This window comes from Ostrea edulis, chromosome 3 (assembly GCF_947568905.1).
Source record: "Ostrea edulis chromosome 3, xbOstEdul1.1, whole genome shotgun sequence".
In the NCBI taxonomy this organism is placed as follows: domain Eukaryota; kingdom Metazoa; phylum Mollusca; class Bivalvia; order Ostreida; family Ostreidae; genus Ostrea; species Ostrea edulis.
In genome coordinates, this window is record NC_079166.1 from 19,521,780 (window position 1) to 19,548,901 (window position 27,122).

The window sequence follows — 27,122 nt, forward strand, 5'->3', positions numbered from 1 at the left end:
TTTTCCCCTGGCAACAAATGTTTTGAACAGCATTTTAGTGTTACTAATATACCAAATATAATAAAGGCATCAGTTCTCGCCTTTTTTGGGACAACTCTGAGACCGGTTTTACAGTTACAGAATGCAGATTTGCTGTTATATTTCCCAGCAAATACAAATGGGACAGAAACAGACACTTGATTTGCTTTTGTTTTTGTATTGAACTGTAGTTCACTGTGCCTTTTGGTTGCATATTTGGCTTATGTCATGATCTCTTCAAGTAACTTCTTAAGCATTGTTGAAATTGTTCTCTTTGACTTTCCTTTACCTAAGTTATCGTTTACATAAACAACACCCATACTTCACAGGAGGCCCCATACTTGTTTCCATTTATTCACTAGCTGCATGTTGGAATCAATTACTTGTGATTGTCATTAATTAAGACTGCATGCTATGAGTAAAACTTAGCATAAAATGTCAGAGACAAATAATATTGAGAAGTCTACTAATTCATAAAAAAAAATAGGTAGGAAAAATTGATATTCGAACCACAGATATGCAATCTGGGCCTGTCCAAAAATTCAATGAGAGTGTTGTTATACCCATGAATAAAACCCGAATTTCAAGATATATAAAGTCACCAGACACGAACATAGAAATTTTCTTGATAATACGACAAAAGTTATACACAAGGAGTAAGGTTTTTTTTCCCATAGAGTGGGTCAAGTCTACATACTTTTATTTACAAAACTTTTACACCTGGATATGTACTAACATATTTTACTCAGTTCACAATGGAGACTAATAAAAATCCGCTTGGAAAGGTCGAATTTACTGTTATTTTGTGCCCTTTTCGCGTGTACGTAATTTGAATAGGATTTTTTCAATGTTCCTTTGAAATTGGCACATCGAAAAAGCATTTTTGGTAACTATAGATTGATTGCTTTAACTAGAATGCAAATTTTTCTCTTTTTTTGGAGAGTTTCAATTTTAACTTTGATATTTGTCCTTCTTTGGGTTCTCGGCTCGATAAAGTCACCCATCTTCTTTATGCACTCCCATGCTCATTTGTAAATTACTGTACTATGTGTTGGTCCTTAATATAGAATGGACCCGCACTCGCTCAAACAGGGGCATCTTCAAGATATATCAAAGATAGGGTGAAAACAAGACTTGCGCAATTGTTGAAGTAATTTGACCGTGGAATCACTGTACAGGGTCGTTTAAAGGCAATAATGGTGAATCGTTATAAAGAAATACATTTGCGTGGCAAATATCGTTTGTGAAATAGCAAGAAAGATTATGTTAACAAAATTTCGCTGTACTGAGAAGTTGAACGAAATCAAACTAAAACGTGTTAACACGTCTCTCTTCAGGATGAAAGGTGTAAATACTGACAGATATTTTCTATTCACTTTTTAATCCCTTGATAAAAACATAAAATAAGTTTTAATGAATTTTGCTTATAATAATGATAATGAACATGAGCACAATAACACAGTGATGTGAACTGTTTATAAATCTAATACACATCATAAAAGTCTTTACACATATCCCTGACTTTTGACAAGGGACCCATACGCCGCATCGCTCACCCAGTTCCCTTGGCATCACTGTTGTAAGTTTGACATTTTTTCAGTCTATTCCCATGAAAAATTTGACTCCATATTGTGTAGGCTAGCTCCAAATGGTGATGACAAAACATAATTTGATTTCACATAACATGGGGATACTTCAACACCAATGCGACTGATATGACATTGCTGTTCTGCTGGTTAAGGTCATAGGGTCCAAGAACATGGTATGAAATGAAAGGACTTACCATAATGAATATTTATACAGAAAAGCAACGCTCTACCTTAAATAGTTCTGGAGATATTCAACAGATTAGATGCTCTAGAAAGGCCTTACCACAAAGAATATACATGTACAAAATGTTTATACAAAATATAAAAGCCCTACCTTAAATAGTTCAGAATATATTTAATAGGTAGGTTTGCTTAATAGTAGGCCAAATTCCAAGGTCAAAGTTACAAGTTTAGAAACTTAAGTACCGAAAAAAGGTTTTGTCACATGAAACGCATATCTGAAATATGATAGCCTCACCACACATGTATTAGTCACTATTCCAAAGTTATGAGCAAGGTTAATGGTTTGGTTAAAGTTTTGAAATTTGGGTCAAACTCCAAGGTTCAGATCATAAGTTTATACATTATGTATGAAATATAAAATTTTACTATAAGGGATCTGTATGCAAATTATGAAAACCTTCTCATAAAAAGTTCAGGAAATATTGAATAGATTAGGTTTTCTTGAAAGTAGGTCAAACTCCAAGGTCAAGGTTTCAAACATTGGTACCAAGTAAAAAGTCTTGTGAAAAGAAATGTGCACATGATATGTAAGAGGCCTTTTTCTCATCATTCAAATATCATGAGCAAGATTTAAGTGTCAGACATGCTGGACAAAACAAGACACCCGACTATAGTTGCAAGAGCATAAAAACTTGAATCAATACAACTTGGAATCATTTGCATTTGGATATGATGTAGTGTGGCACAGCTTGAAAAGAAATAAATTACCATATGCAGTAAATACAGTTACAACGAACGATTTTATAATAAATTCACACTTATGGTTAAGTGGTTTTCATTTCCTGTAGTTTTGAAACATATGAGATACTTATTTACAAATCAAAATTATATGAGGAAGTTTCGATGTAATTTTAAACATTTCTGGCCCAGTGGTTCTTGGGAAGACTTTTTTTTTTTTTTTTTTTTTTTTAAGATTTCCCCATCTTCACTATGCAAGGTGAAGATAACGAACAGTGATCAATCTCAAAACTTCTACAAGCAATACAAAATAGATAGTTGGGCAAACACGGACCCCTGGACACACCAGAGGTGGGATCAGGTGCCTAGGAGGAGTAAGCATCTCCTGTTGACCGGTCACACCCGCCGTGAGCCCCATATCCTGATCAGGTAAACGGACTTATCCACAGTCAAAATCAGTGTGTCAAGAACGGCTCAACAACCGGCACGAAACACGCCAGACAGCACCCGACCCAATGCGAGGTTGTATTGACGAACTAGATCGTCACAACGACCACAGAATTTGCGAAATGCTGACTTCAATCGTATCTCATGGGGTTTTCGTGAAAATTTCCACTTTTCTAGCCCTACGATTCTTTGAATGGCCCACTCTATTTTTGCCTCTTCTTGATCGCCACCCCCTTGAAGGGAACATAACCCTTTATTTGAACAAAATTAAATTCTCTTTACTTAAGTATGATTTATACAAAGTTGGATTGAAATTGATTCAGTGTTTAATTTCTGGAGATGAAAATGTGAAAAGTTAACGACACTGACGACAACCACAGACGCCGGACAAACTTCAACCAGAAAAGCTCACTAGAGCCAAGATTGTTTAAATGCAAATATTGTTCAAAAATGTATAATCAGATGGTTCATCTCAACATAATCTTAATTTTGATTGGCATTGGATTGATTTGATGATGTTCGAGGTTTGGAATCTTCAATTTGTTGAACCTGACTCTGTAGAGTTCGAACTTCAGTTCGTACTTTCTGTAATGAGACTTGAAAACTTGTTTCAGTACTCTGTAACGAAGCTTGGAGATTCCTCTCAGCATTTTGTAGCGAAGCTTGGAAATTAGTTTCAACATTCTGTAAGGAAGTTTGCAAGTTTCTCTCAACATTCCTTTCAACAGTCTGTAACGAAGTCTGAAAATTTCCAATGGCTGCCATAATCATGTCTAATGTTGCTTGAGGTTGAAGTGGTGTATTGGTCCTGGTTTGATCACACAAAGAATTACAACGTTTTATGCGAGCACCAGGAGGACACACACTGCGTAAGATTCTGTCAATAGGAGTCACTAGACAGGTCTTTTGTGGAAGGGATAGTCCAACTGCCATCCCGAGACAACTGAGTCTTTTATCAGGATTAATACAAAAGACAAAGGAACCCGAGTCACCACACTCAAAAAACTGACCTTGAGGAAAGTTTTGAATTTCAATTTGATCACACATAATAGCACTTCGTGAATTATCTGGAAGTTTCAGACTATCATTTATAAACCGGACATGAACACCACTGTGGTAAAGATCACCAATGGTCAACCCAGTTTGGACGCCGTATTTTACAACACTGTCTAATTTTCCTGGAATTCGACGGCAGATTCTGTTCATGGGATCTGGATCAGACAGAGGTACAACTTCTCCCGAAAATACAGGGGGATTATCTGGGTCAAAACCTGCAAGTAAATATAGAAAACAGTTTTATGAAATTAAAACAGAAAGTCACAATGCTCACAAAAGCCATCTCATTCGTATAGAGATCTGAGAGGAACGTGGAACCTCCTTAGACATAGTAGCATATATAGTGGTCCTACAACACAGCAGGGTTACAACATCAGGATTTCAACAGTCTCGTTTAAAGTCAACATTTCGCAAATTATATGGTCGTTATAACGATCTAGTTTGCGAATACAATCTATCATTGGTCAAATGCCGTCTGGCGTGTTTCATACCTATTGTTAGGCCGTTCTTGGCACACTGATTTTGACTACGGATAATTCCGTTTACCTGATCAAGATATAGGGCTCACAGCGGATGTGACCGGTCGACAGGGGATGCTTACTCCTCCTAGGCACCTGATCCCACCTCTGATGTGTCCAGGAGTCCGTGTCTGTCCAACTCTCTAATTTGTATTGCTTATTGGAGTTACGAGATTGATCATTGTTCGTTATCTTCACCTTTCATGCATGTATATATATAAACAATATACTTACATTAACATGTTCATAATTCATACAAGAAAAGTTTTCAATGATATCATACATTTCATTAATCTTATTTACATATAATCCCCATGATTAGCCTTGAGGAGGTATACTACATTGTCATAATAAACATATAGGTATCTGCGTATAGTCAGTTTTTAAATCGAGGCAAGCTACTGACAAGCAAGTTGATGGTACAGGGGTTTCAACAGTCTCGATTGAAGTCAGCATTTCGCAAATTCTATGGTCGTTATAACGATCTAGTTCGTCAACACAACCTATCATTGGGTCAAATGCTGTCTGACGTGTTTTATACCGATTGTTAGACCGTTCTTGGCACATTGATTTTGACTACGGATAACTCCGTTTACCTGATCAGGATATAGGGCTCACGGCGGGTGCGACCGGTTGACAGGGGATGCTTACTCCTCCTAGGCACCTGATCTCACCTCTGATGTGTCCAGGGGTCCGTGTTTGCCCAACTATCTATTTTGTATTGCTTATAGGAGTTGTAAGATTGATCACTGTTCGTTATCCTCACCTTTCATAAGCAATATTGGTCTATTCCTTTTCGAATTAAATGACTAGCTGTGTAGCTCAGTAGATTAGCGTGTCGATTGATGAACTGTAGTTCACAAGTCCAGCAAAGGTTTTAATTTTTCCCCCAGACTGCTTTATATTTCACTAAATAAAGTAGATTTGAAAGTTTTTAATTTCAAAATATTGTTGTACATATGCTCCACTTTTCATTCACATCAAATTTCTCTGGTGCAGCATTCCTCCTTATCAGTTAACTCACACACCTTGCATACACAAGGCTTTAACTGTGCAAGTGTTTTTCCTGCGCTGTAAATCGAAGGTATTTATAAAGGGTGCGTCTGTAGCTCTCTGGTTTGTCCCAATAATTTCTCAGAGAGCCACAATAGTCCCCACTGTATGTATTACTTGTCGCAGGTATTTACCATCACTCTCACTTGAATCAATTGAACTTCAGCAAATGATCACAGGACTGCCAGACAAAATGACAATCAGGTAAGGAGATGTGGATAATAATGAAAGAAAAAAACTATAAAAAAAAACCTTACACAATCATGAAAATTTACATACTGCTTGATAATACAGAGAATAATTATCATCAGAAAGGATTACTTACACATTGGATTTAAAATTACATTTTACCTGCAGAGTACAGTTGATCTGAGGACACAGTCCGTAACCTGAAAGTATCTATCACTGGATCAAGTTCAATTAAAACAGCATCAACATTAGGTTGTGGGGGTGTAGCCTGTTGGAAAGATTTCGGAAATTCTGCAGCAACACATGTTCCACACACTTTATATGTGTGAGCTGTTCTATCAAAGGCTTTTGCTTCAATGCCTGGAGGAATTCCGTTCATCGATTCCAATTCTTCTAGTTCTTTTGATGAAAATATGACATGCGCACATGTAATAAGACCAGTTTTATTATTGGGAAGATCCACAAACCCGCCAATACTTCCACAACCTGCACGGCAAATATATCCGCCAATTTCTAGAGATGCGCCACTTCCAAGAACACAGTATCCCTCCTGGACATCCACTTCAAACTCTCCTAATTGTTTTGGAAATCTTTCCTCTCCGTAGGGAATATACCCTTTATGGAAACAAAATAGACCGATACACAGTTTCTCTACAACTCTGTGTTTCCCTTTGGAATATCCCATTGATTTATATGGTGAGGCTGATATCATTGTAAGGTTAGAGTGTCTCCTAAATAGTTCTCTTGCTTCACTTTCTGTGACAGTTGGTAATGGAGATTTCTTTGAAACTGGAATGGATTTGAAAACACTCGATGCTTCATCCGATGGATGTGTAAAGTTGTACAGGACAAGTTTTAATCCCATGACTTTGTCTGGTATTCTGTCTTTCATTTCTATATCACCTTTGTATGACATGATCATCACTAAATTATTTTCTTGTTCACATTTAACACAGAAAGACAATACGATGGCATTGTTTTGGCGTGTCGGTAATTTTCTTAAAATCAGATTTCTCACAGTTTGTAAGATTGTGTCAATAATGGCAGGACTAATACCCTTCATATCTTCAAACATTCTTTGCAACTGAATATCGTGATTATAAAAGTATACCCTGACAAGCTCTGAAATGAGTATGCAATTCTCGCTCTCTATCGCACATCGTATACTGTGATCAATGATTTCAACAAGATTCTTTTCCTTGAATTCCAAGATGGCCCCTTTTGTATACACAGCAAACAAAATAGAAGAAATACTGCCCCATGTTGTAGATCGTGTTTTTCTGAGGACCTTTCTGCAATTTTTCATCCATTCTATAAAGTCCTGTACATTACACTCAGAGAATCGTTCTATAGACTGTAAGAATGGGTTAATAGCCATACTCTGTCTAACTTTATCCTCTAAACTAAGACCTACACAGTCTAAATAATCAAGGCTACCAAGAATCTCTCCATAATCCTTGTTTATGATTTGACTTCTTCCAAGTTTACGAGATTGTGTTTCGATATCTAGAGAATTAACTGACAAACTGATTCGAATATCAGCCTCTCCATTTTCTTTCAGTCGTTCCCGTCTTTTGGTCATTAACGTTTTCGCCATGGTAGACATATATTTCTTGGTTTTCCCTGCAACCAGTGAAATAAATCAACATTTCAAATGTTATCATAAATGGTCAAGAGTGACAATTAATGTTGAAATACTCTGACCAAGAGGATCATAGGTCACTTCGCTCAATTGAAGCTTGTCCTAGAGAAAAAAGTTAGTAATTCATAGAAAGGTTAAATCCATTTCGTGATCCTTTAACAGTCAAATTTGAATGAAATCACGAGGCTCAAATTAGCCTATTCCCTTTGGTTCGAAACTTTAAAGCTTTTGATGTATCTTAAAGTCCACAGTGACAAGGTCAAAAGTAAAAAAAAAACCAAAAAAAACAAAACAAAACAACCCACCAAATGATAGTTCTGGTCATGAGATTTGTGCATGCATATGGTAAACATCTAAGTTTGACCCCCCGGTTCAAAAGATATAGGCAATGTTAAAGTTGTTTCTTTAAAGTGCGATGTAGCCGCCACTGAAACTGTGGTTATGAGAATAGCTCTCCGAACCTTTGCCCTGGTGAGCTAACAATAAGCTTGTATACTAATCTGACAGCGTGTACCTTAATGGCTCTCGAATTTTTTTTTTAAAAGATTGTTTATATTATCAAACTTCGAACTTTTATTGTGGACTCCCCTGTCATCAAGGTGTACTCAAACTGGAATCTACACTACACTTTACATACTAATTTGACAATGTGTGTGTTGTGGTTGTAGAGAAGATTCTAGCATTTTCATATAAACAATCTTTCCATACAAAATATGTGAACCTCAATTGTGCACCTAGGGGTCATGGAGACTTGAATCTACTGTACATGAAGGTGTCTTGATAAATGCAACTGTTGTTAATGAATGTTCCTATTCATTTAGATGGACATCTTTGGGCCCGAATTGTGGTCCTATCTTGTCTCGGGGATTCATGGCTTGATTAAACTTGAATCTTTATTATATGGAATATTTTCTCATTCCGTGCACCTCGTAAAGTTTTTTTTAACATAAAAAGCATTTTAGTTTTACTATATTCAAAATTATCTCCCTTTGGACGGGACAATACATGGGAATGGTTATTAAAGAAAAATCATTAATGTAGAAAGTTTACATTGACTCGGAGGAAAGTTTAATCAACATTATACTCACCATTTCCATTTTAAGATTTATTAACGATGTTTTGTCTGAGGATGTCCAATGACATTTCAATACTTTAAGATTGCAAAATCACACTCACACACCCACACACTCACCCACCCATATATATATATATATATATATATATATATATATATATATATATATATATATATATGAAAAGAAAACACAGAAATCCTCCGTAAAGCTTTATATATATTTAATATATATATATTCTGCGACTTATTAACGCTGGACAAATTCTACACGATATGATCTGAGGTTATGTACTAGTCGTCTCCCCTATACTAGTGCCTTGGGACTTTCTGAGATCGAACTCTTTTAACGACATTTTGTTTTCTACTTTGATAAAATTGGAAACAGACATTGGACGTTGTGTTATACAAGTACACGATGGGGAAGAAAAGTTCACATGTGTTTTCAGCTCAGGGGAACAACTATACTGCATGAGGATGCTTGAATTTGAAGAATACGTTGTCAATTTCTACCTCCAATAAAACGGTTATTTTGGTCTTACCTGTCCTAATGGTTATCGTGTGAATTAAACCTCCACTATATAAGAATGTTTTCCTTTCATTTCAACATATTTTACCCGTATGCTTCTGGAGATCATGGAGTTTAAGGATTTTGAAGTGTAGTTTCATTTATCTTTTAAACAGTTGTCGTAATCTGACATTTCACTAAAACATGACAACTACAACTATAACCATATTAAGCTCACCTGAAGAAAAGTTATTTCCTGCTGAAACGGGGTTCTTGTCTTTCTTTTCCTTGCCACACAAAGATGAAATAAACATTGAATTAAGTTTTTTGCTGGTGTCTTCACAAATTTTCTTGTCATAAGTGGATCTGAATATCTTCTCATCATCACAGAGTGAATCATCTGAAGTAACCAATACAAACATATATTAGTCCCCAGCCTTACAATTCAACATACTTTATCTAAATAATTCTATTTTATCTGGTAAGTAACTAATGTCTAAAATTCCTGCTGAAACAGGGATCTTATCTTTCTTCCTCATGTAAATGTTTTACGGTACCAATTTTGATGCACCAGATGCGCATTTCGACAAATAATGTCTCTTCAGTGATGCTCAAGCCGAAATTTTGGAAATTCGAAATGAGAAAAAACTTGTAAGAGCTAAAAGGAAAACTAGAGTGCGAAAAAAAGTGGAGCCAAATTCGTCCAAGGATAAGAGCTATGCATGAGGGAGATATCATCCTTAATTTTGAAATGAATTTCTATATTTTAACACTGCAATTAGATATACATCCGTATTTTCACGCTAGTAACGAAGTACTTAGCTACTGGGCTGTAGAGACCCTCGGGGACTAACAGTCCACCAACAGAGGCCTCGACCCAGGGGTCATAATGTAAAAGTTATACGGTACCAATTTTGATGTCATTCAATAGTAAAATACCCTCTTTACCAGTATCATCAAAAGAACTAAAGTCTTCTGTTGCAGTTATCCAATTTTTCGTGTCATCAGTAGATACCGAGATCTTGGAATAATCACTGAATGGATCATCTGAAGTAACAACAGAAATAAGTTGATTTTTTAAAGAATAAATCTATTTACGGTAATCCTAATCAGTAGTTAAATTAATCACGCAAATCTGAGGTTAACCTGCAGCACAAGATATACCAACTGTGATACTCAGATCTGAATTGTTTACAAGGCAATTATCAAATAAATGATAGCCGCTTAGAAAATCCATATCAATTCCATTAGCACATATAAAGAAATATATAAATAAACTGTTATTTTGGTATCAGCTGGCCAAATGGATCATGGTGTGAATTGAACCTCCATTTAAGCACCTTTGAGCGTACATAGTGTATGAAAGGGGTGCTATATAAATATGGTATTATTATTATATAAGGATTATTTCCTTAAGAAATGAATCTCATAATTTGTTTCTTGATGCAGGTATCAAGTGCATTGAGGAAAAAGTTTTCTGTCCAGTTTTCTTATGATACCGCCACCAAAACAAAACTTATAAGTTTCATTCTTATCATTTAATTAATTATGATTTAAATATTTCAAAATGTTGAGTTTAAATAATAAAACATGATTTTGTTTTCAAATCCATTCGAAATATCAATTCTCAATATGAAATCAATATAAGGTTCTCTTTGATGCAGAAAAATCAAACGAATTTTTCAGCCAATCAAACTCACCGTAATTTCATCAAGACAATAAATATTCCATTTCAACAAATCGTACCTTTATGCTTCATGAGAACATGATTTTTAAGGTATTTTAAAGTACATTTTTATTTTTTTTTTGCAGTGTGTATTCCAAAATGGTTTCCTGTCTTAATCTGAAATATCACTACAATACCATGACAGCTACAACGATGTCAACTTTAAGGCTCACCTTTAGTAAGTCTAGTTCCTACTTCAACGGAGATCTCTTCACTTTTTCTCTTGCCAGACAAAGATAAAATCCATTCAGTATAAGATTCTTCACCAAAACTCAAGTCTTCTGTTGCAGGCAGCAGATTTTTCATCATTTCATCAATAGATTTATCACTGAATGAATCATCTGAAGTAGCAACACAGACGAGTTATATTTATATCTACGGTGATCATAATCAGTAGTTAAAACTTGGGTTTTTCTGAAACATTAGAGATCATACCAACTTTCATGCTCAGAACTAAGCTGTCTACAAGGCAATGGAATGAACGGTGGCCACCTAGAACATCTATGTGAGCTATAACACTTTTCAACTAAATGAAATTCCATTAGCATATACAAAGAAATACTTATGTTAATGCGACACGAATACTTTGAAGAAGCCAATATATACCTTTGGCTCAGGTGAGCTAAAAATGCAATTCCGCTACATGAGACATCTAGGCCCCATTAAGGAAACTGTATATTGTCTACGTGTTTGAGAGTTTGCCCAAAGAACAGGAGATGTGAAATTCATCATATGTTACATATCATTGTTGGTTACAATTGATTTAGTAGTATCCGAAATGAAAAAAAAAATTAAATGTCAATGCATGCACAGCGAATGACAACAAACAAAATCAGTTTGCAGTATACTCTAAGTGTCCTAAAATTGATTTATTTCATTTATCCTTTAAATTGTCCATACAAACATCAGTCAGGGAAAGAGAAAAACAATTTAAAAAAACCCAATAATTATACATGTATTTAGGTACAATCAACGGATGATACGTTGTTGGATAACACTCAAAGTTAATACGCCATAACATCTGACTTGTGAATCTAATTCAGTTTTTATGATGCTTCCAGTAGTTCGTATGTATTCGGGGATGACTTGATGAAAACGTTGTGTATCGTGATATTATATTTTTCGAAGCGCTATCTAATCGGTAACAGAACTTACGTTATACTTACAACATGTCATCCGTGATTCCATACTTTTTTCAAAGCAGGGGAAAAACTTACATCATTCACGGGAAGTCCTTAAAACGAATTTTAGGTGAGAAAAACGCTATAGTTCAGTTGATAAAGAGCAAACCACTAGACTCACTTGTGTAATCATTGGAGGGAGCTCGTCGCGTTGCTTGCTGTAAGCTATTTTCCCATTAAAATGCCCATCCGAATTGGTTTCTTGTCGTTTAAAATTTCACTACAATAACACGACAGTTACAACTATAACAGTAAGACTTACCTGGAGTAAGTTTACTTGCTGCTGAAATGGGGTTCTTATCTTTCTTTGCCTTGCGAGATAAACCAAACAAAGGTAAAATAAACTTGGACTCAGATGTTTTGCTGGTGCCGTCCCCACTTTTCATGTCATCAGTGGATTTGAAGATCTTATCATCATCGACTGAATTATCTGAAGTCACGATGCAAACAAGTGAAACATACAACATCAATCTCCAGTCTAACAATTCAATCATACTTTAAATAATTCTATTTTATCTTGGTAAGTAACTAGTCATTACAAAACTTTGGATCACCTGAAACACAGTTCAAATATGTCAAACTACGAGTTAAAGATCCCAAAGGTCATAATATAAGATGAAAGGTCTTGCCATAAGAAATATATATAGGGGATATGTAAGATCTACCTTTGATATTTTAGGACATACATGTACATGTTATGAATCGGTCATAATTATTATTAAAAGTAGGTCAAACTTCCAGGTCAAGGTCACAAGATTACACACCATTGGATGACATGTAAAGTATTGACGTAAAGAATGTATATTCAAAATATGAAAGTCATAGCTTAAATAGTTCAATAGATATTTTAAAGATTTTCTCCTATATCAGCACATAACGTATATAAATATATATTGTGGCCTCAATCTACCACTTGGAAAAATGATTCCAACTTGAATCTACTCTTCGTCAGGACGGACACTTTCATGTAAATTACCACTTTTCTGGCCCAGTGGTTCTTGCGAAAGGTTTTAAGGATATCTCTACACATTTGCATGTAAAACTTTGATCCCTATCGTGTCCCGACCTAATCCCTGCGGACCATGATTTAAATAAACTTGAATCTGCTCTATGTCAGAAAGCTTTTGTAAAATTTCACTTTTCTGGCCCAGTGAATCTTGAGAAGATTTTTCTATATATCAGCATATAAACTATTGATCCCCTATTGTGACCCCACCCTACCCAAGAGTGTCATAATTTGCGCAAACTTGAATGTGCACTATATCAAGAAGGTTTTATGTCAATTTGAACTTTTTCAGGCCAAATGGTTCTTTAGAAGATTGTTTAGATGATTTCGTCCTATTTTTGTATTTTCTTGATTTTTTCCCTTTGAAAAGGGCATGGTATTCCATGGGGTCCGTGTTTGCCCAACTATCTATTTTGTATTCCTTATAGGAGTTAGGAGATTGATTACTGTTCGTTATCTTTACTTTACATGTAAAATAAACTAAAACAAAGAAAAATTAATGCATAAAAAGGACATGGAATAATACTAATGATAACTATAATTTATTGTGTACACTAATTGTATTGACTGACATAGTACAATAAACTACAGTACTTACCAGTTAGAGAGTGTTTCATCTGTAAATATCTGATATAGTACAATAAACTACAGTACTACTAGTACTTACCAGTCAGAGAGTACCTCCTCTGTAAATATCTGATATAGTACAATAAACTACAGTACTACTAGTACTTACCAGTCAGAGAGTACCTCCTCTGTATATGTCTAAATACAGACACTGTATTGGTGTCCCATGACCCGACCCAGAGAAGGTGAGTTTTATCATCATAGTCTAGGCTGTATGGTGGGTATATCCTGTGTTTTTGTGTCAGTAACAGAGACAGGAAGTGACCGTCCTTGTCAATCATCTGTACTGTATCGGTGTTTAAATCACACACCAGGATGTGTGACAGCGCGTCTGTACAGATTCCTAGTGGTATTAGTGGTGGTCTTGATGGAGGTCCTGTGTAGGAGAATCGATGTCTCCCCCCGCGCTCTGTCACCACTACAGCACCACGGTTATAATTAATCCATTCCGACACAATGATATCACCGTTCTTGTTCTCTGTGATATGCAAAAGAATATGGTACAGTGTGTGACCTCTGTTGCCGTGTTCTATGGTCAGGATGTGTTGTCCAATACTGTTGTACCGAGTTACCTTGCCCGTACCCATGTTACACATCCCGACCACCAGATCTCCAGTGGCGGAGGAGAAGTACACACACTGTGGTACCCATGGTAATGTTCTCTCTAACAGTGTTGTGACTATTTTATTACTTACAGACAGCTTCTTGATATTACCATCTCTGTCTATATAAATCAGTTCACCAGAACTGTTCACTGTGTGTATTCCTCCTATATACAATGATGTTATGTCTCTCAGATCATGTATAGTAACTCCTGTTGTGTCTGTCAAGATGAGATTGTTTCTACCAGAGACCCAGACCCGGTCTGACATCACACGAGATATGTGAAACACACAACTAACACCTGTTACACAAAAAGACGTGTGTAATACAGGTGAGGACGTCAGTTTCACTTGTTCATTTCCTACTTGTTTTTTTCTCCTATCATAAAGCAAAGCAGACCTCTGTTTAGGTAAATATCTAAACTTCTCATGGCCAATTTCAACATCATGATGTTTGATATCTAGATCAATGCCATGTCTCGCTTTACACTGGAAACACAGATCACGTTTACATGTGTTACAGTAGAACTTAGTGTCCCCCCGACATTGAGAACACTGTCGTACTTTATATTGTGTACTGAGTCCTAGTATGTCCATGACAAGGAGGGTATTGGTCTTTAGGAATATGATCTGCTGAAAGAAATTAAATAATACGAGATAAAAATATACACTCAAGACACCTTCCATCAACCATAGACCTTAACATTAAACCCCAGATAACGTCTCATATTTACCGTATACCCCAGCAACAACCTAATATAACACTTCACATCAAGGCAAGAACCCAACATTTACCCCCGATAACTTATATCAACTATATACCCCAATATCAACCCCAGATAACGCTTAAACTCGACCCTAGACCTTAACACCAATCCCAGATAGACCCCAACAACATCCCAAATAGAACCTCCCATCAACCCCAACACCAACCCCACATAATGCCTCTCATGAACCCTAGTCCCCACAATCAACCCTAGAGTCCCAAATCAATCCAAGATAGCATCATATTTCAACCCAAGACCTCAACATCAACCCAGATAACACCTCACATCAACCCTGTACCCCAGCATGAGGCCCAGACAACACCTCACATCGAACCCAACCCCAAATAACACTTCACATCAAACCTAGACTCCAACATCAACCCCAGTTAATACCTCAAATCAACCCTGTACCCCATCATCAAGCTCAGGTAATACTTTAAATCAGCCTAACAACTCAACATCAACCCCAAATAGTAGCTTATATCAACCCTCGATGATACCTCATACAACCCCAAATAGCACCTCATAACAACCCTAAACCCCAACAGTAACCCTGATAACACCTCACATCCATCCTATACCCCGACATCAGACCCTGATAACACCTCACAATAACCTCAACATCAACCCCCAAATAAGACCTCACATGAAATATAGACCCCGACACCTACCCCAGGTAATACCTTACATCAACCCTAATCCTCAACATGAGGCCCAGACCACACCTCACATCGATTTCTACCTCAACCCTAGACAACACGTCATATCAACCCTGGACTCCAAACTTAACATCAGTTAATACCTCACATCAATCTAAAGCCTAATACCAATCCTAGTTAACACCTCATGTCAACTCTAGATAACAATATCAACCCCAGATGATACTTCACATCAATACTCGATCCCAACATCAACCCGAGATACCACCTTGCATCAACCATAGACCCCGTCATCAGCCCTCAAAACACATCACTTAAACTTAGACCTCCCCTTCCATCCCATCATATCAACCTATACTTCAACAGCAAAGCAGGCCAAGACCATACCTCAACTCAACCTTAGACCCCAACATCAACCACATTATCTCTCAAATCAACACTAGATCCAAACATAAGCCTCATAAAACACCTCACATCAACTCCATATAAAACCATACATCAACCCTAGATTCCAAGGTTAACCCCCAGAAAACACTTGAAGTCAACCCTAGACATTAGCACTAGATAATACCCTACTTTAACCCTAGTTAACACGTCAAGTCAACTCTATAGCACAACAATAACCCCATGTAATGCCTCAAATCAACCCTCGATCCCTAGCGCCTGTAACGGCAGTTTGCACTGTATCCTCCCAGGAGGCTGAGGAAGTTCTAGATTGATATAAGGTCTGCCGGGGTAATAATGCATTTTTAAGCGCTTTGAACAGCATACGCTGGAAAAGCGCTATATAATCAAAGTACTGAAAGACGGGGTCAAATTATTCAATGCATAACTTTCAGAAATGGTAGTTATGCTAATATGACAATTCAAATAAATACTCTCCAGACAAAATATTTTAATCAGACATAGGTCTTGAATTGCAGATTTACGTACAACTTCCTATTCGTGTTTTTGATATAATCAAAGAAGTGTTCAAAATCGAAATTTGCTTGAAGTATGTTCCTTTTTTATGGTTTTGATGCCAAAACGAATATCTAAATGAATGCTTGTATTGTGACCTCCTAGTCTTGTGGCCAGTTTTGTTTAATCAATATGATCCAGAACTCGATATTCTTGGTTATCATTTCGCCGAGATAGTTCCTTCCTTATCAAACATCAATATTCTTGGTGTGTATCTTATAGTGAGGGTTACCATTTTAACTTGTGCACGTAGCTCCTCAGCTATTTATAGCTAAATCAGGTACTGAACTCATAAAAAAGCATGAATACTATAATAAAATAAATGAAAGGAAATATGAATAAAGGTATGAAACAAAGTTTAATAAGTCAACAGAACAAAAAGATAACATAGGAAGGTTGACATATGACAGTATATGTTTAATAGCCTATTTTTTATGGACCAACATAATGAAACCAAATGTTAAAGATAAAATTGATAATGGCATACTTTGGAATTGCACAATACAACCTGTCAATAACACATGTTAGGTTAAAATCAAGTGGATATGTAAACACCCCAATTCTTTCTTTATTAAAGAAAATTTTCTAAGCTACTAAAACTGTAAACAAGAACATGTAAATTCTAAACATTGTAACAAAATTGGGAACATAGTAATTTCAAATTTTTTACCACACATTTGGGCTAGAAGTTTCCCATGCAATGAAAAATATTTACATGTTACAGTCCAACATAAATAAATAAGTCCACAAGCCAGACAACTGTCTTCTCAAGTTAAACAATATGACGTGAAGTACTGCAAATTCAGGCATTTTAGAATATTATGCATATACCAGTATCTGGACAATTAACAATTGTAAAAGCATTGCTTTTGAATAGTAATAACATCGATACAGATCAGTGAACTATGGTTGTGTAAAGAATATAATACGGTTGCAATGTGAGATTTTGAGTTAATAATACAGACTGATACCTGATCAGGGTTAAATAAATTGCAATGCTGGGTTTTCATCGATATTTTCAGTATCACAGAAAAGGTTATAATGAGATGGACATTTAAACACTCCAAACTTGTATAAAACAATAAATGCCCCGATAATGGCCAATTCCGAAGATGGCCAAGGTAACAAAAACAAATATCTTGGTACCAGTGGAAAGATCTTGTCACATGAAATGCTCAAGTGCAATATGGAAGCTCTAATATTTACCATATAGAAGTTATGACCAATGTCCATCTTTTTTCTCAGAGTAGCTCAAATGTCAAGGTCAAAAGTTTAGTACAAACGGAAAGGTCTTGTAACAAGGAATACTCATGTGAAATATCAAATCTCTATCACTTACTGTTCAAAAGTTATAAGCAAGGTTAAAGTTTTTAAAAAGTAGGTCAAACTCCAAGGTCGAGGTGACAGGGTCAAAAATGTAGATACCCACGGCAAGGTCTTGTCATAAGGAATACTCATGTGAAATATCAAAGATCTATCACTTACTGTTCAAAAGTTATTAGCAAGGTTAAAGTTTTCAAAAAGTAGGTCAAACTCCAAGGTCAAGATCAAACGGTAAAATATGTTGGTACCCACGAAAAGGTTTTGTCATAAGGAATACTCATGGGAAATATCAAAGCTCTATCACTTACTGTTCAAACGTTATTAGCAAGGTTAAAGTTTCAGACAGAATTACAGAATGACAGGCAGGACAAAAACAATATACCCCCTGATCTTCGATCTCTGGGGCATAAAAATAGTTTTTAAACTACTAGAACTGTAAATACATGTATGTACATGTAAATTGTAAACATTTCAACAAATTATTCACATAATTTCAAATTTTTTGACACACATTAGGACTAAAAGTTTCCTATGCAATGAAAGATATATACATGTGATAATCAATCATAAATATACAAGTCCACAAGCCAGATATCTTTTTTAAAATAATATAATATAAAGAGCTGTAAATCATATAATTTCAAAATATTATGCATCAAAGATGCGTATGGCCGAGTTGCAGTTTGGAAAATTATGCACGCTTGCATTCACGAAGTAAAAACATGCACGTATTTAATATAGTTTATAAGTATGAAAAGTTCTGAGACATTATGGTATCCCAGAAAAAATTGTTGAAATAATACAAGGACTCTATAACAACACCAAATGCCAAGTCATTCACAATTCATCACTGTCACCATTGTTCAACGTGGGCACAGGGGTACGTCAAGGATGTCTATTATCCCCTCTGATCTTCTCTCTTGTCATTGACTGGATAATGAAAACAAGCATGACACCACCCAGGGGTATTCAATGGATACTATCCTCCAAACTAGAAGATCTGGACTTCGCAGATGACGTTAGCTTATTATCACATCTATTCCAGCATATCCAACTGAAAAGATGTTGATAGCTTCACGTATCTGGGAAGCATAGTCAGCAAAACTGGAGGAGCAGATGAAGACATCAGAAGTAGAATTGGGAAGGCAAGACATGCCTTTGTTACCTTGAGACCAATCTGGAAGAGCAATTACATCAGCCTCAAAACGAAAATCAAAATATTAGAAACCAATGTAAAATCTGTTCTTATTTACGGATCTGAGACATGGAAACAAACTAAAAAAAAAACAACAGAGCATGACCTCCAAGTTTTTATAAACAAATGCCTCAGACAGATATTGAAAATTAGATGGCCTGAGAAAATATCAAACCAGGAATTATGGAGAAGAACAAGCCAAACTCCAATAATTGATACCATCAAAAGAAGAAAATGGCGTTGGATTGGTCATATCCTCAGACGACCACAGAATAACATCACAAGACATGGATTAGAATGGAATCCACAAGGAAAAAGAAAAAGGGGGCGCCCAGTAACAACATGGCGAAGGACTTTAAACACAGAGCTCAGGTCGATCCAGATGTCATGGGGAGAAACCAAACAAGCTGCACACGACCGAGACAGATGGAAAACTATTGTTGAGGCCTTATGCCCCCTCAGGGACCAAGAGGAATAAGTCAAAGTAAGTCATAAGTATGAAGCTTTGAATGGCCGCAATAGGTATTTAGTGTGATAATGACCTTGACCATTGACCTATGGATTTCAAAAGCAACATGAATCTTGAATGTCATCAGGATTTGAAGTCTGATAAACATACACCAGCAAGTGCATGTATAAAAGTTAAAGGCAAGCTCAAATCTACAGTATATAGTGAAAAAGAAACTTTGATCTTTTGACCTCAAAACAAATAAGAAAAACGTCCAAAAGAATTCGCTTGTACAGTTGTCGGAGAGTAATATTGTTGGTTTGCATTAAAACTATTTTTTGCGTGCATCGAATAAATAACACGACAAACTCCGGATACATTCGCATATTCTCGGTTTCTTCCGTAAAAAAGGCCGGATGTAAACAAAGTAAGAATATTTGCTCATGAAAACAACAATCGTTTCTGTTTGAAAGATAATTCAAATTCATCTAATAAATCAATGAAAAATAAAAAGATTTTTTTTTTTAAAATATTGACTTATATTTTTCAAATCTGTGTACAAAATGATCAGCGCAATTTATGCACTCTTTTCTTCCATATAGATTCAATTCATGTGTTCTCAGCACAGCTTCCGTTTTAAGGCCTCGACTGACAGTAAACTAATAGACGGGGTCACGTGACCCCGTCTAAAAACTAATTATTATTATTATCATTATTATTATTCTTTAAAAAGATATTTAATGCCAATCTTGGCTAGTGATGCAAAGGCATGCTTTTCATCTAAGGTTGAGTATCGTGCTATAATTCGGTACTTGTATTTAAAAGGTAAAACAGACAGGGAAATACACGGCGAGTTAGCCGATGTTTACGGGTCTTCTGCATCATATTATGCTCAGGTTAAATTCTGGGTAGGGGAATTCAAACGCGGTAGAACGTCTTCGAAGATGAAGCCAGGTCTGGGTGTCCAGTGGATGCCACTGACGAAGAAATGTGTAAGAAAGTTCGGGATCTGTAATACTCTGATAGGCGAATTTAGGTGTAAGAAATAGCGCAGGCATTAGGATGTTCACATGGTAGAGTTTGGTCATCAAATCCCTTAGCGATGAGCAAATGGCAGCCAGAGCATCAATATGCAGCGCCTTGTTGAAGCATTTTAAGTCAAAAGATGATTTTCTTTTGCGTCTAGTGACTGTAGATGAGACTTAGGTTCATTATCATGAGCCAGAGAATAAACCTCAAAGTTGTCAGTGGGTAGGGCCTGGGTCCCCGAGGCTAAAGAAGTTCAAGACGCAACCATCTGCTGGCAAGGTGATGGCCACAGTATTTTGGGACGCAAAAGTCGTTATTATGTTGGACTTTTTACCCAAGAGAAGTACAATAACTGGAGTGTACTATGCTAACTTGCTAAACCAGCTGAGGACCGCCATCCGTGAAAAAACGACGAGGTAAACTCTGTAAAGGTGTTTTGCTGCAACAGGACAACGCGAGAGTCCACACTTGCAAAGTTGCAATGGATGCTGTAGAACGAAACAGGTATGAATAAATACCACATTCTACCTATTCTCCTAACCTACCTCCTAGCAACTTCTTCCCATTCCCAAACTTGAAAAAAGATATTTCTGGACGTCATTTCCGGTCTGACGAAAAAGTTGTGACGGCAGTTGAGTAGTGGATTAATAGAAAGTACCCTGACTTTTTCAGTTCTGGGCTGATGGTACTTGAACACCGTTGGTCTATGTGCATCACATTAGAGTGCAATTACATCGAAGAAGAAAAGGTGGATCTCAATCAGAAATAAGTTACGCTGGTTACTTATTGACTCGCCCTCGTACATAGGTTTGATCGTTATTAAAAGTAGGTCAAGGTCACAAGATGACACAACATTGCATCACCTGAAAGGTCTTTCCATACGAATGTATATGCAAAAGATAAAAACCATAGCTTGAATAGTTCGAGAGATATTTTTAAAGATTTTTCCTATAATTATATCAGCATAAACTTTGATCCCCTATTGTGGTCCACCCTACCATGCAAACTTTCACTTTTCTGGACCAATGGTTCTTGAGAGGTAGATTTTAAAAGATGATGTTCGAATGTTCGTGATAATAATACATAGCCACTAATCAGGGTAAATAAATGCTAGATTTGAAATATCAAGACAAAGTTTGCAAAATGATCAACAACTACAAAAATGAAAGGAACTAAACAGCTGTTGGGAAATGAAATTGCGATATATAAAAGACAAAAACATGAAAAAATCAAATATATGCTGATGATTGAATGACATGATACCACAATGGGAATGATATCTGCCATGGTGCGATTCTTTTACCATATATTTTTCCTTATCATTATTATAGTCTATTCCTAATATAATGAAATATGACAAAATTGGCACCATATTTCAAACAACAGAAAAACTTGCACAACACAGGTACAACCTTTAGACACAGTTTGTCCCGACTGGTGCACTAGCACTCCTACATTGTAAGGATTTGACGTCTGTCTCGTTACTGGAATACAATCTGATTTAATGGTAGCTATTCTGAGTATTTGTGACATTTGTACACTTTCAATATGGTTTGAAGTGAATGATCTGAACCCATTTTAGTTCTTGTAAGACTGTACACAGGTTCCTGTGGGTAAGTCACAAAATATCGGAAATTTTAATGTCTGGCTGAGAATTGAGACACTTGTTCCATGTGATGGAATGATTATATTTGATCCGGTTTTCTACGATGTTAATAGCTTTGTAGTCAGATGAATGATCAGTGGCGGATCCAGGACTTCCAGAAGGGGGAAGGGGGGGAGGAGAGCAAGTGAAAGTAAAGTACTAGCCAAAATACTCAGTGGGTGAAAAATCTAAGTTTTTACTTGCACAATTAAAAAAAAAAATTGGCGAAAGGGGGGGAGCTGGAACAGCCCCCTTTAAATCCGTCACTGGCACAGTGCTTCCCAAGTTCTTCTGGTACTTACTGGACAATTAGTTGACTATTGCTAGACCGAATCACATTTTACAAGACCGAAATTTTATAGGCAAATTAAAACACTTATTATATAATAATTTTATTCACGACTATGTTTAAACTTCAAGTTGTGATCAGAACACTGCAAACTCGCAAAACTAAATCAATTTTTGTACAAAAGGAACAAGATACCTCTCGATCCGAAAACTTAAAATCTGTCACTTTCCATGCAAAAAATCGATTGAAATCAATTTAAAACTTGCCGTTATATTGAGGTTTTATAACCGGAAATGCCTAAAGCTAACCAAATCCGAGGGCGTGTGTAAAATTCGGGTAAAAACGGTGTTCCGGCAGTAACTCGAAAATGTGCTATATGATTAAGTGCGGGATTTACCATATGTAAAGGTATGAGATGTAAGCTTGATAGTAATTGGGAGTAAATAGGATGTCTAAGGCAAAAAATTGAAGCAGGCCAGAAATTCAATTCAACCCATTTTAATCACAACAATCGGCCGAAGTTGTGGCGAGATTTCCTGAATCACTTTGTGTGAGACTGATCTGAGATTCGGAAGAGGCGTCAGTCCAAATATCCAATCTCCACGAATCTCGCTGAGATTAGCGGGCTGGAAGCGCCGCAGTTCATATACTCATGTACACTGTACTTCCAAAAATGGAATTTATTACTTAAATGACATTACTATCAAAAGCTTTCCTTCCTAACAGACTCAAACATCAGTGCAATAGCCAATCAAAATTCATATTACGAACAGTTACATTACAATAAAATGTATACGGTGTGACCGTTGGACCGAACGAAGCATGAAGTGATCACTGGCTTGTCCCAAGTGATAATCATAATTCTGTTAAGTACGGTAAATTATAATTCATTTAAAAATATATGTATTTTTACGAAATTTTCCTTGCGCTAACACCCAATAACATCTCAATATTAAAAGGGGATATACGAGGATAATAGTTCTACAAGACCCGCCTATTCATTTAACACGGGAAGATGTAAACCATGCATTGTGACGTTACATTTAGCCTCTTTTTTCTCTTTCAAAGCAAACAACTATAAACAACAACAATACATCCCGTTAGCAATTAAAAAGTAAGTATAAGTATATCGCATATTTTTATTTAAAGAAACTCATGAACTCGTTCATCTAATTAGTCGTATTACTGTTTTTCTGTTTGATAATTGGCTAAAAACTGTAACAATAATAATCATACCATTCATTGTTAAAAAACTGGGTGTTTGAATTACAAATTACACGTCAGTCTTGTATTATTGGCTTTCCAAATCAAAACACGAATAACTCTAGAAGCAACTTATGAACAATACAATATGGCAACGCCCATATGGATCACAAAATTTTCAGTGGACATATGTAGATATTATCTCTATTCATTTGCTGATTTTCTCATTTCTTTTACATACGTGCTACCTTTAGAGCCTTGCCTCGCGTACGGGCCTTTGGCCTGTTCGAAAAAGGCCCGTCCAAGCTTCGCTCGGTATAGTGATATTAGAACAAAAATTCTTGGAAGTGATTTTAGAATAATGTGTCTTACGGCGTGACCGTGTTTGAGGGCGAAGCAAAAAATATTGGCATTAGTATCTAGGTCCATAGCAGGACGAAAAAATATCCCGAAATATTGGTACCTAACATGTGAGGACAGAGCTCAATCAAAGTATTCTAATTTTAGACATTTTTGATCCGCCTATTCGTTGAACGCGGGAAATGCTATGCAACTGATGTAAACAGTGCATTGTGACGTCATATTTAGCGTCGGTGTTTCGCAAATACACAAACATAAGAAACGTTGTACAATTCGCGTTAATCAAAATCAAGGAGTGATTATATATATATAATATATATATATATATATATATATATATATATATATATATAAAGCACAAACAAACAATTATAACACCCAACCTTACGTTTACCCCTAGGATCTAAACGATACATGTGATAATCAATTAATTAATATATAAAGCACTAAATAATCACAACTGGGTACTGAAAATTTTCGCCCCAGCCCGGGGTCGAACCAGCGACCTGCGGCACCCACCGCCTAGCAAGACTGTCAAACCAGTGCGTTTACAAATCCACTCGGCCACAACGACTTAGCAACGGAAGTCGTTGTGGCCGAGTGGACTTACGCACTGGTTTGACAGTCTTGCTAGGCGGTGGGTGCCGCAGGTCGCTGGTTCGACCCCGGGCTGGGACGAAAATTTTCAGTACCTAGTTGTGATTATTTAGTGCTTTATATATATATATATATATATATATATATTATATATATATATATATATATATATATATGAATAAGATTTACACACTTTTATGGATTTTATATAACATCTCAGAACGACGTGAATTTGGGTAAACGAGATTCAAAATGGAGAAATACATGTCCACGTGATAGTATTCGAATCGACGCCATTGGGACCAAAATTTTCAAGTTCCATAGGTATGGTTTAATTTTTCATTGGTTTTCTATATTTTTCCTTTAAACATATATATACGTGGTACATGTGTACCTATAGGGAGAGTTCCGCTCTCTCTTCGGGCCGTGAGAGGGTTTCACCCTCTATGATTACCTGGAAGTTGTTTAAAACATAATTACCTGAAAGTCATTTTAGAATGTCCAGGTATCCTAATGTATCTTCTCACGCTGCACTTTGTATGTCCGTGATGTACAAAAAGTAGTTCCAGGCTTAGTTGTAATCGGAATACTTCGTGCGATTCCGTTTATTGGCGGAGTTTCTGTAGGTGCAATGTGAGAATATAATTATTGCTATCAAGATCAATTTTCAGTCTGATCACACAATATGAAAATAAGGATCGGGTCATCAAATATTCAACTAATTGTCCGATCCATCTGATTTTAGACGACAAGGAAGCACAGTAAATGTAGATGTGTTTTATTGGGTTCACGTGATCATGCACATGCACAGTTACGTTGTTTCCGATCTCCCTCACGATGGAATTTCCTGAACTTTCAATTCACTTTACTTATCATACGCACATTAGTCAGAGAATATCTATTGAATGGGTATCCATTTTCCGGATGTGCCTCTCACTTTAAATTGAACAGTCGGAAGAGCTAAGGAATTTGAAATACAGAATAGTGACATAATTATATGAGTAAACTATTTTAGTATGTAATTCATTGAAATAAACCACTTTTCTAAATCTTGTTCATATATTTATCAAGATTAATTTTAAAGTAACCTTTGCACCATTAACAGTACAAATATTTGTAGTTTCTGGTCTCGGTGTCTTATTTTTTCCCTCTACATTCATACAAATAATTGATATATGACTGTAAGAACACTATACTCAAGGTGTTCGTTCCACCCTTACATAGGATTATGTAAGGAAATAACTTAGAATACTAAAATTTGATGTGAAAGTTTCACTAGTCATATTTCTACAGTCATTGGTAAAATGTTAACGATCATGAATGGAATTCATGTTCAGATGTGTTGCATAAATTTATACATTTATGTTTTAGATTTCGTAGAGCACCAATGATGACACCTTCCTCTTGAATATTGCATTACTTGTATGTAACGTTACATACAAATGATCGCCCCGAACATGGTCGACAGTTTGTACCATGCGATACAACATCAATATGCGTTCATATGGCAATATTATGTGACGACGGCGAGGCAAACAATTGGACGATATGGTAGGACAATTCTACGGAAGCTGGATAGGCTCATTCTGAGAGGTGGAAAGAAGCAGTTATAAGGCGTTAATCATTTCGTTATAACGATTTAGAATGTCTTCTTATAAGAAGTATCTCGTTATAACAAGTTAAATATCTCGTTATAAAGAGTTAGTTATCTCGTTATAAAGAGTTAATATCCATAATAACGAGTTGATTATCTTATTATAATGGTTAAAACGAAATAACCAACTCATTATAATGAATAACGTTTTGAATTACTGGTGGTTTTCTTTTTATTTGCTTACGTTCATATGCAATTGTGTCATTGCTACAACTAATCATAGATTTCCATAAAGTACAGTCCTGCGGGGATCCGGGTTACAATAGGTCATCTGTACCCTTTAATTGCTATAAGATACGACTAAATGAGAGGCGGTCCTTCGAATGAGACCGCAAAAACTGGGACCCCGTGTCATAGCAGGTGTGGTACGATAAAGATCCCACCCTGTTTAAGGACCGTAAGCGCCGAATTTGCAGCCCTTCACCGGCAATGGTGACGTCTCCATATGAGTGAATACAATCAATCAACCAATCCATAAAATATATCTTATAACGAGATAATTATTTCGTTATAATGATTTATTCATCTCGTTATAACGAATTAGTATCTCATAATAAGGAATTGATATCTATTTATAATGAGATACTTAATTCTTTATAACGAGAGAAATAATTTCCTATAACGAGATAGTCAGCTCGTTAAAACGGGAAACGAGACACTAATCGTCATTACGAGATAACTAACTCGTTATAATGAGACAGTCAACTCGCAGAAGACCTTACAAAGCTTTACAACTTAAACACAATCATCAATATCACAGATAGAACGATTACATCAACGCCAAACTTGAACAAAGTATTGTTTTTGAGGAATGAAGATGCGAATGGCAGAATATGAG

General features: G+C 36.2%; 1 protein-coding gene across 3 annotated transcripts; it reads right to left on the reverse strand.

Moving 5' to 3' along the window:
- Positions 1–1,378: 1,378 nt before the first annotated feature.
- Positions 1,379–25,400, reverse strand: LOC125673872 (uncharacterized). Of its 3 annotated transcripts, none has more exons than XM_056157696.1 (8): positions 25,111–25,400; positions 13,663–14,785; positions 12,183–12,350; positions 10,913–11,080; positions 9,962–10,060; positions 9,252–9,413; positions 5,954–7,414; positions 1,379–4,246 (listed from the first exon to the last, which is right to left on the reverse strand). In XM_056157696.1, exons 2-8 carry the CDS (start codon positions 14,750–14,752, stop codon positions 3,459–3,461), a joined length of 3,936 nt encoding a protein of 1,311 aa, XP_056013671.1. In that variant the 5' UTR covers positions 14,753–14,785; positions 25,111–25,400; the 3' UTR covers positions 1,379–3,458. The 3 variants fall into 3 exon arrangements, with proteins under 3 accessions (XP_056013671.1, XP_056013670.1, XP_056013672.1); XM_056157695.1 differs by having other exon boundaries at positions 13,663–14,788; XM_056157697.1 differs by lacking the exon at positions 1,379–4,246 and adding an exon at positions 5,470–5,783 and having other exon boundaries at positions 13,663–14,788.
- Between the last annotated feature and the right edge of the window lie 1,722 nt (positions 25,401–27,122).

Coding starts and splice junctions, on each gene's coding strand:
- LOC125673872 (XM_056157696.1), bottom strand. CDS start 14,752: ATGGACATACTAGGACTCAGTACACAATATAAAGTACGACAGTGTTCT. Junction 12,351..13,662: donor GAGGAGGTACTCTCTGACTG/GTAAGTACTAGT, acceptor TCGTGACTTCAG/ATAATTCAGTCGATGATGAT. Junction 4,247..5,953: donor AGATCAACTGTACTCTGCAG/GTAAAATGTAAT, acceptor ATTTACTTGCAG/GTTTTGACCCAGATAATCCC.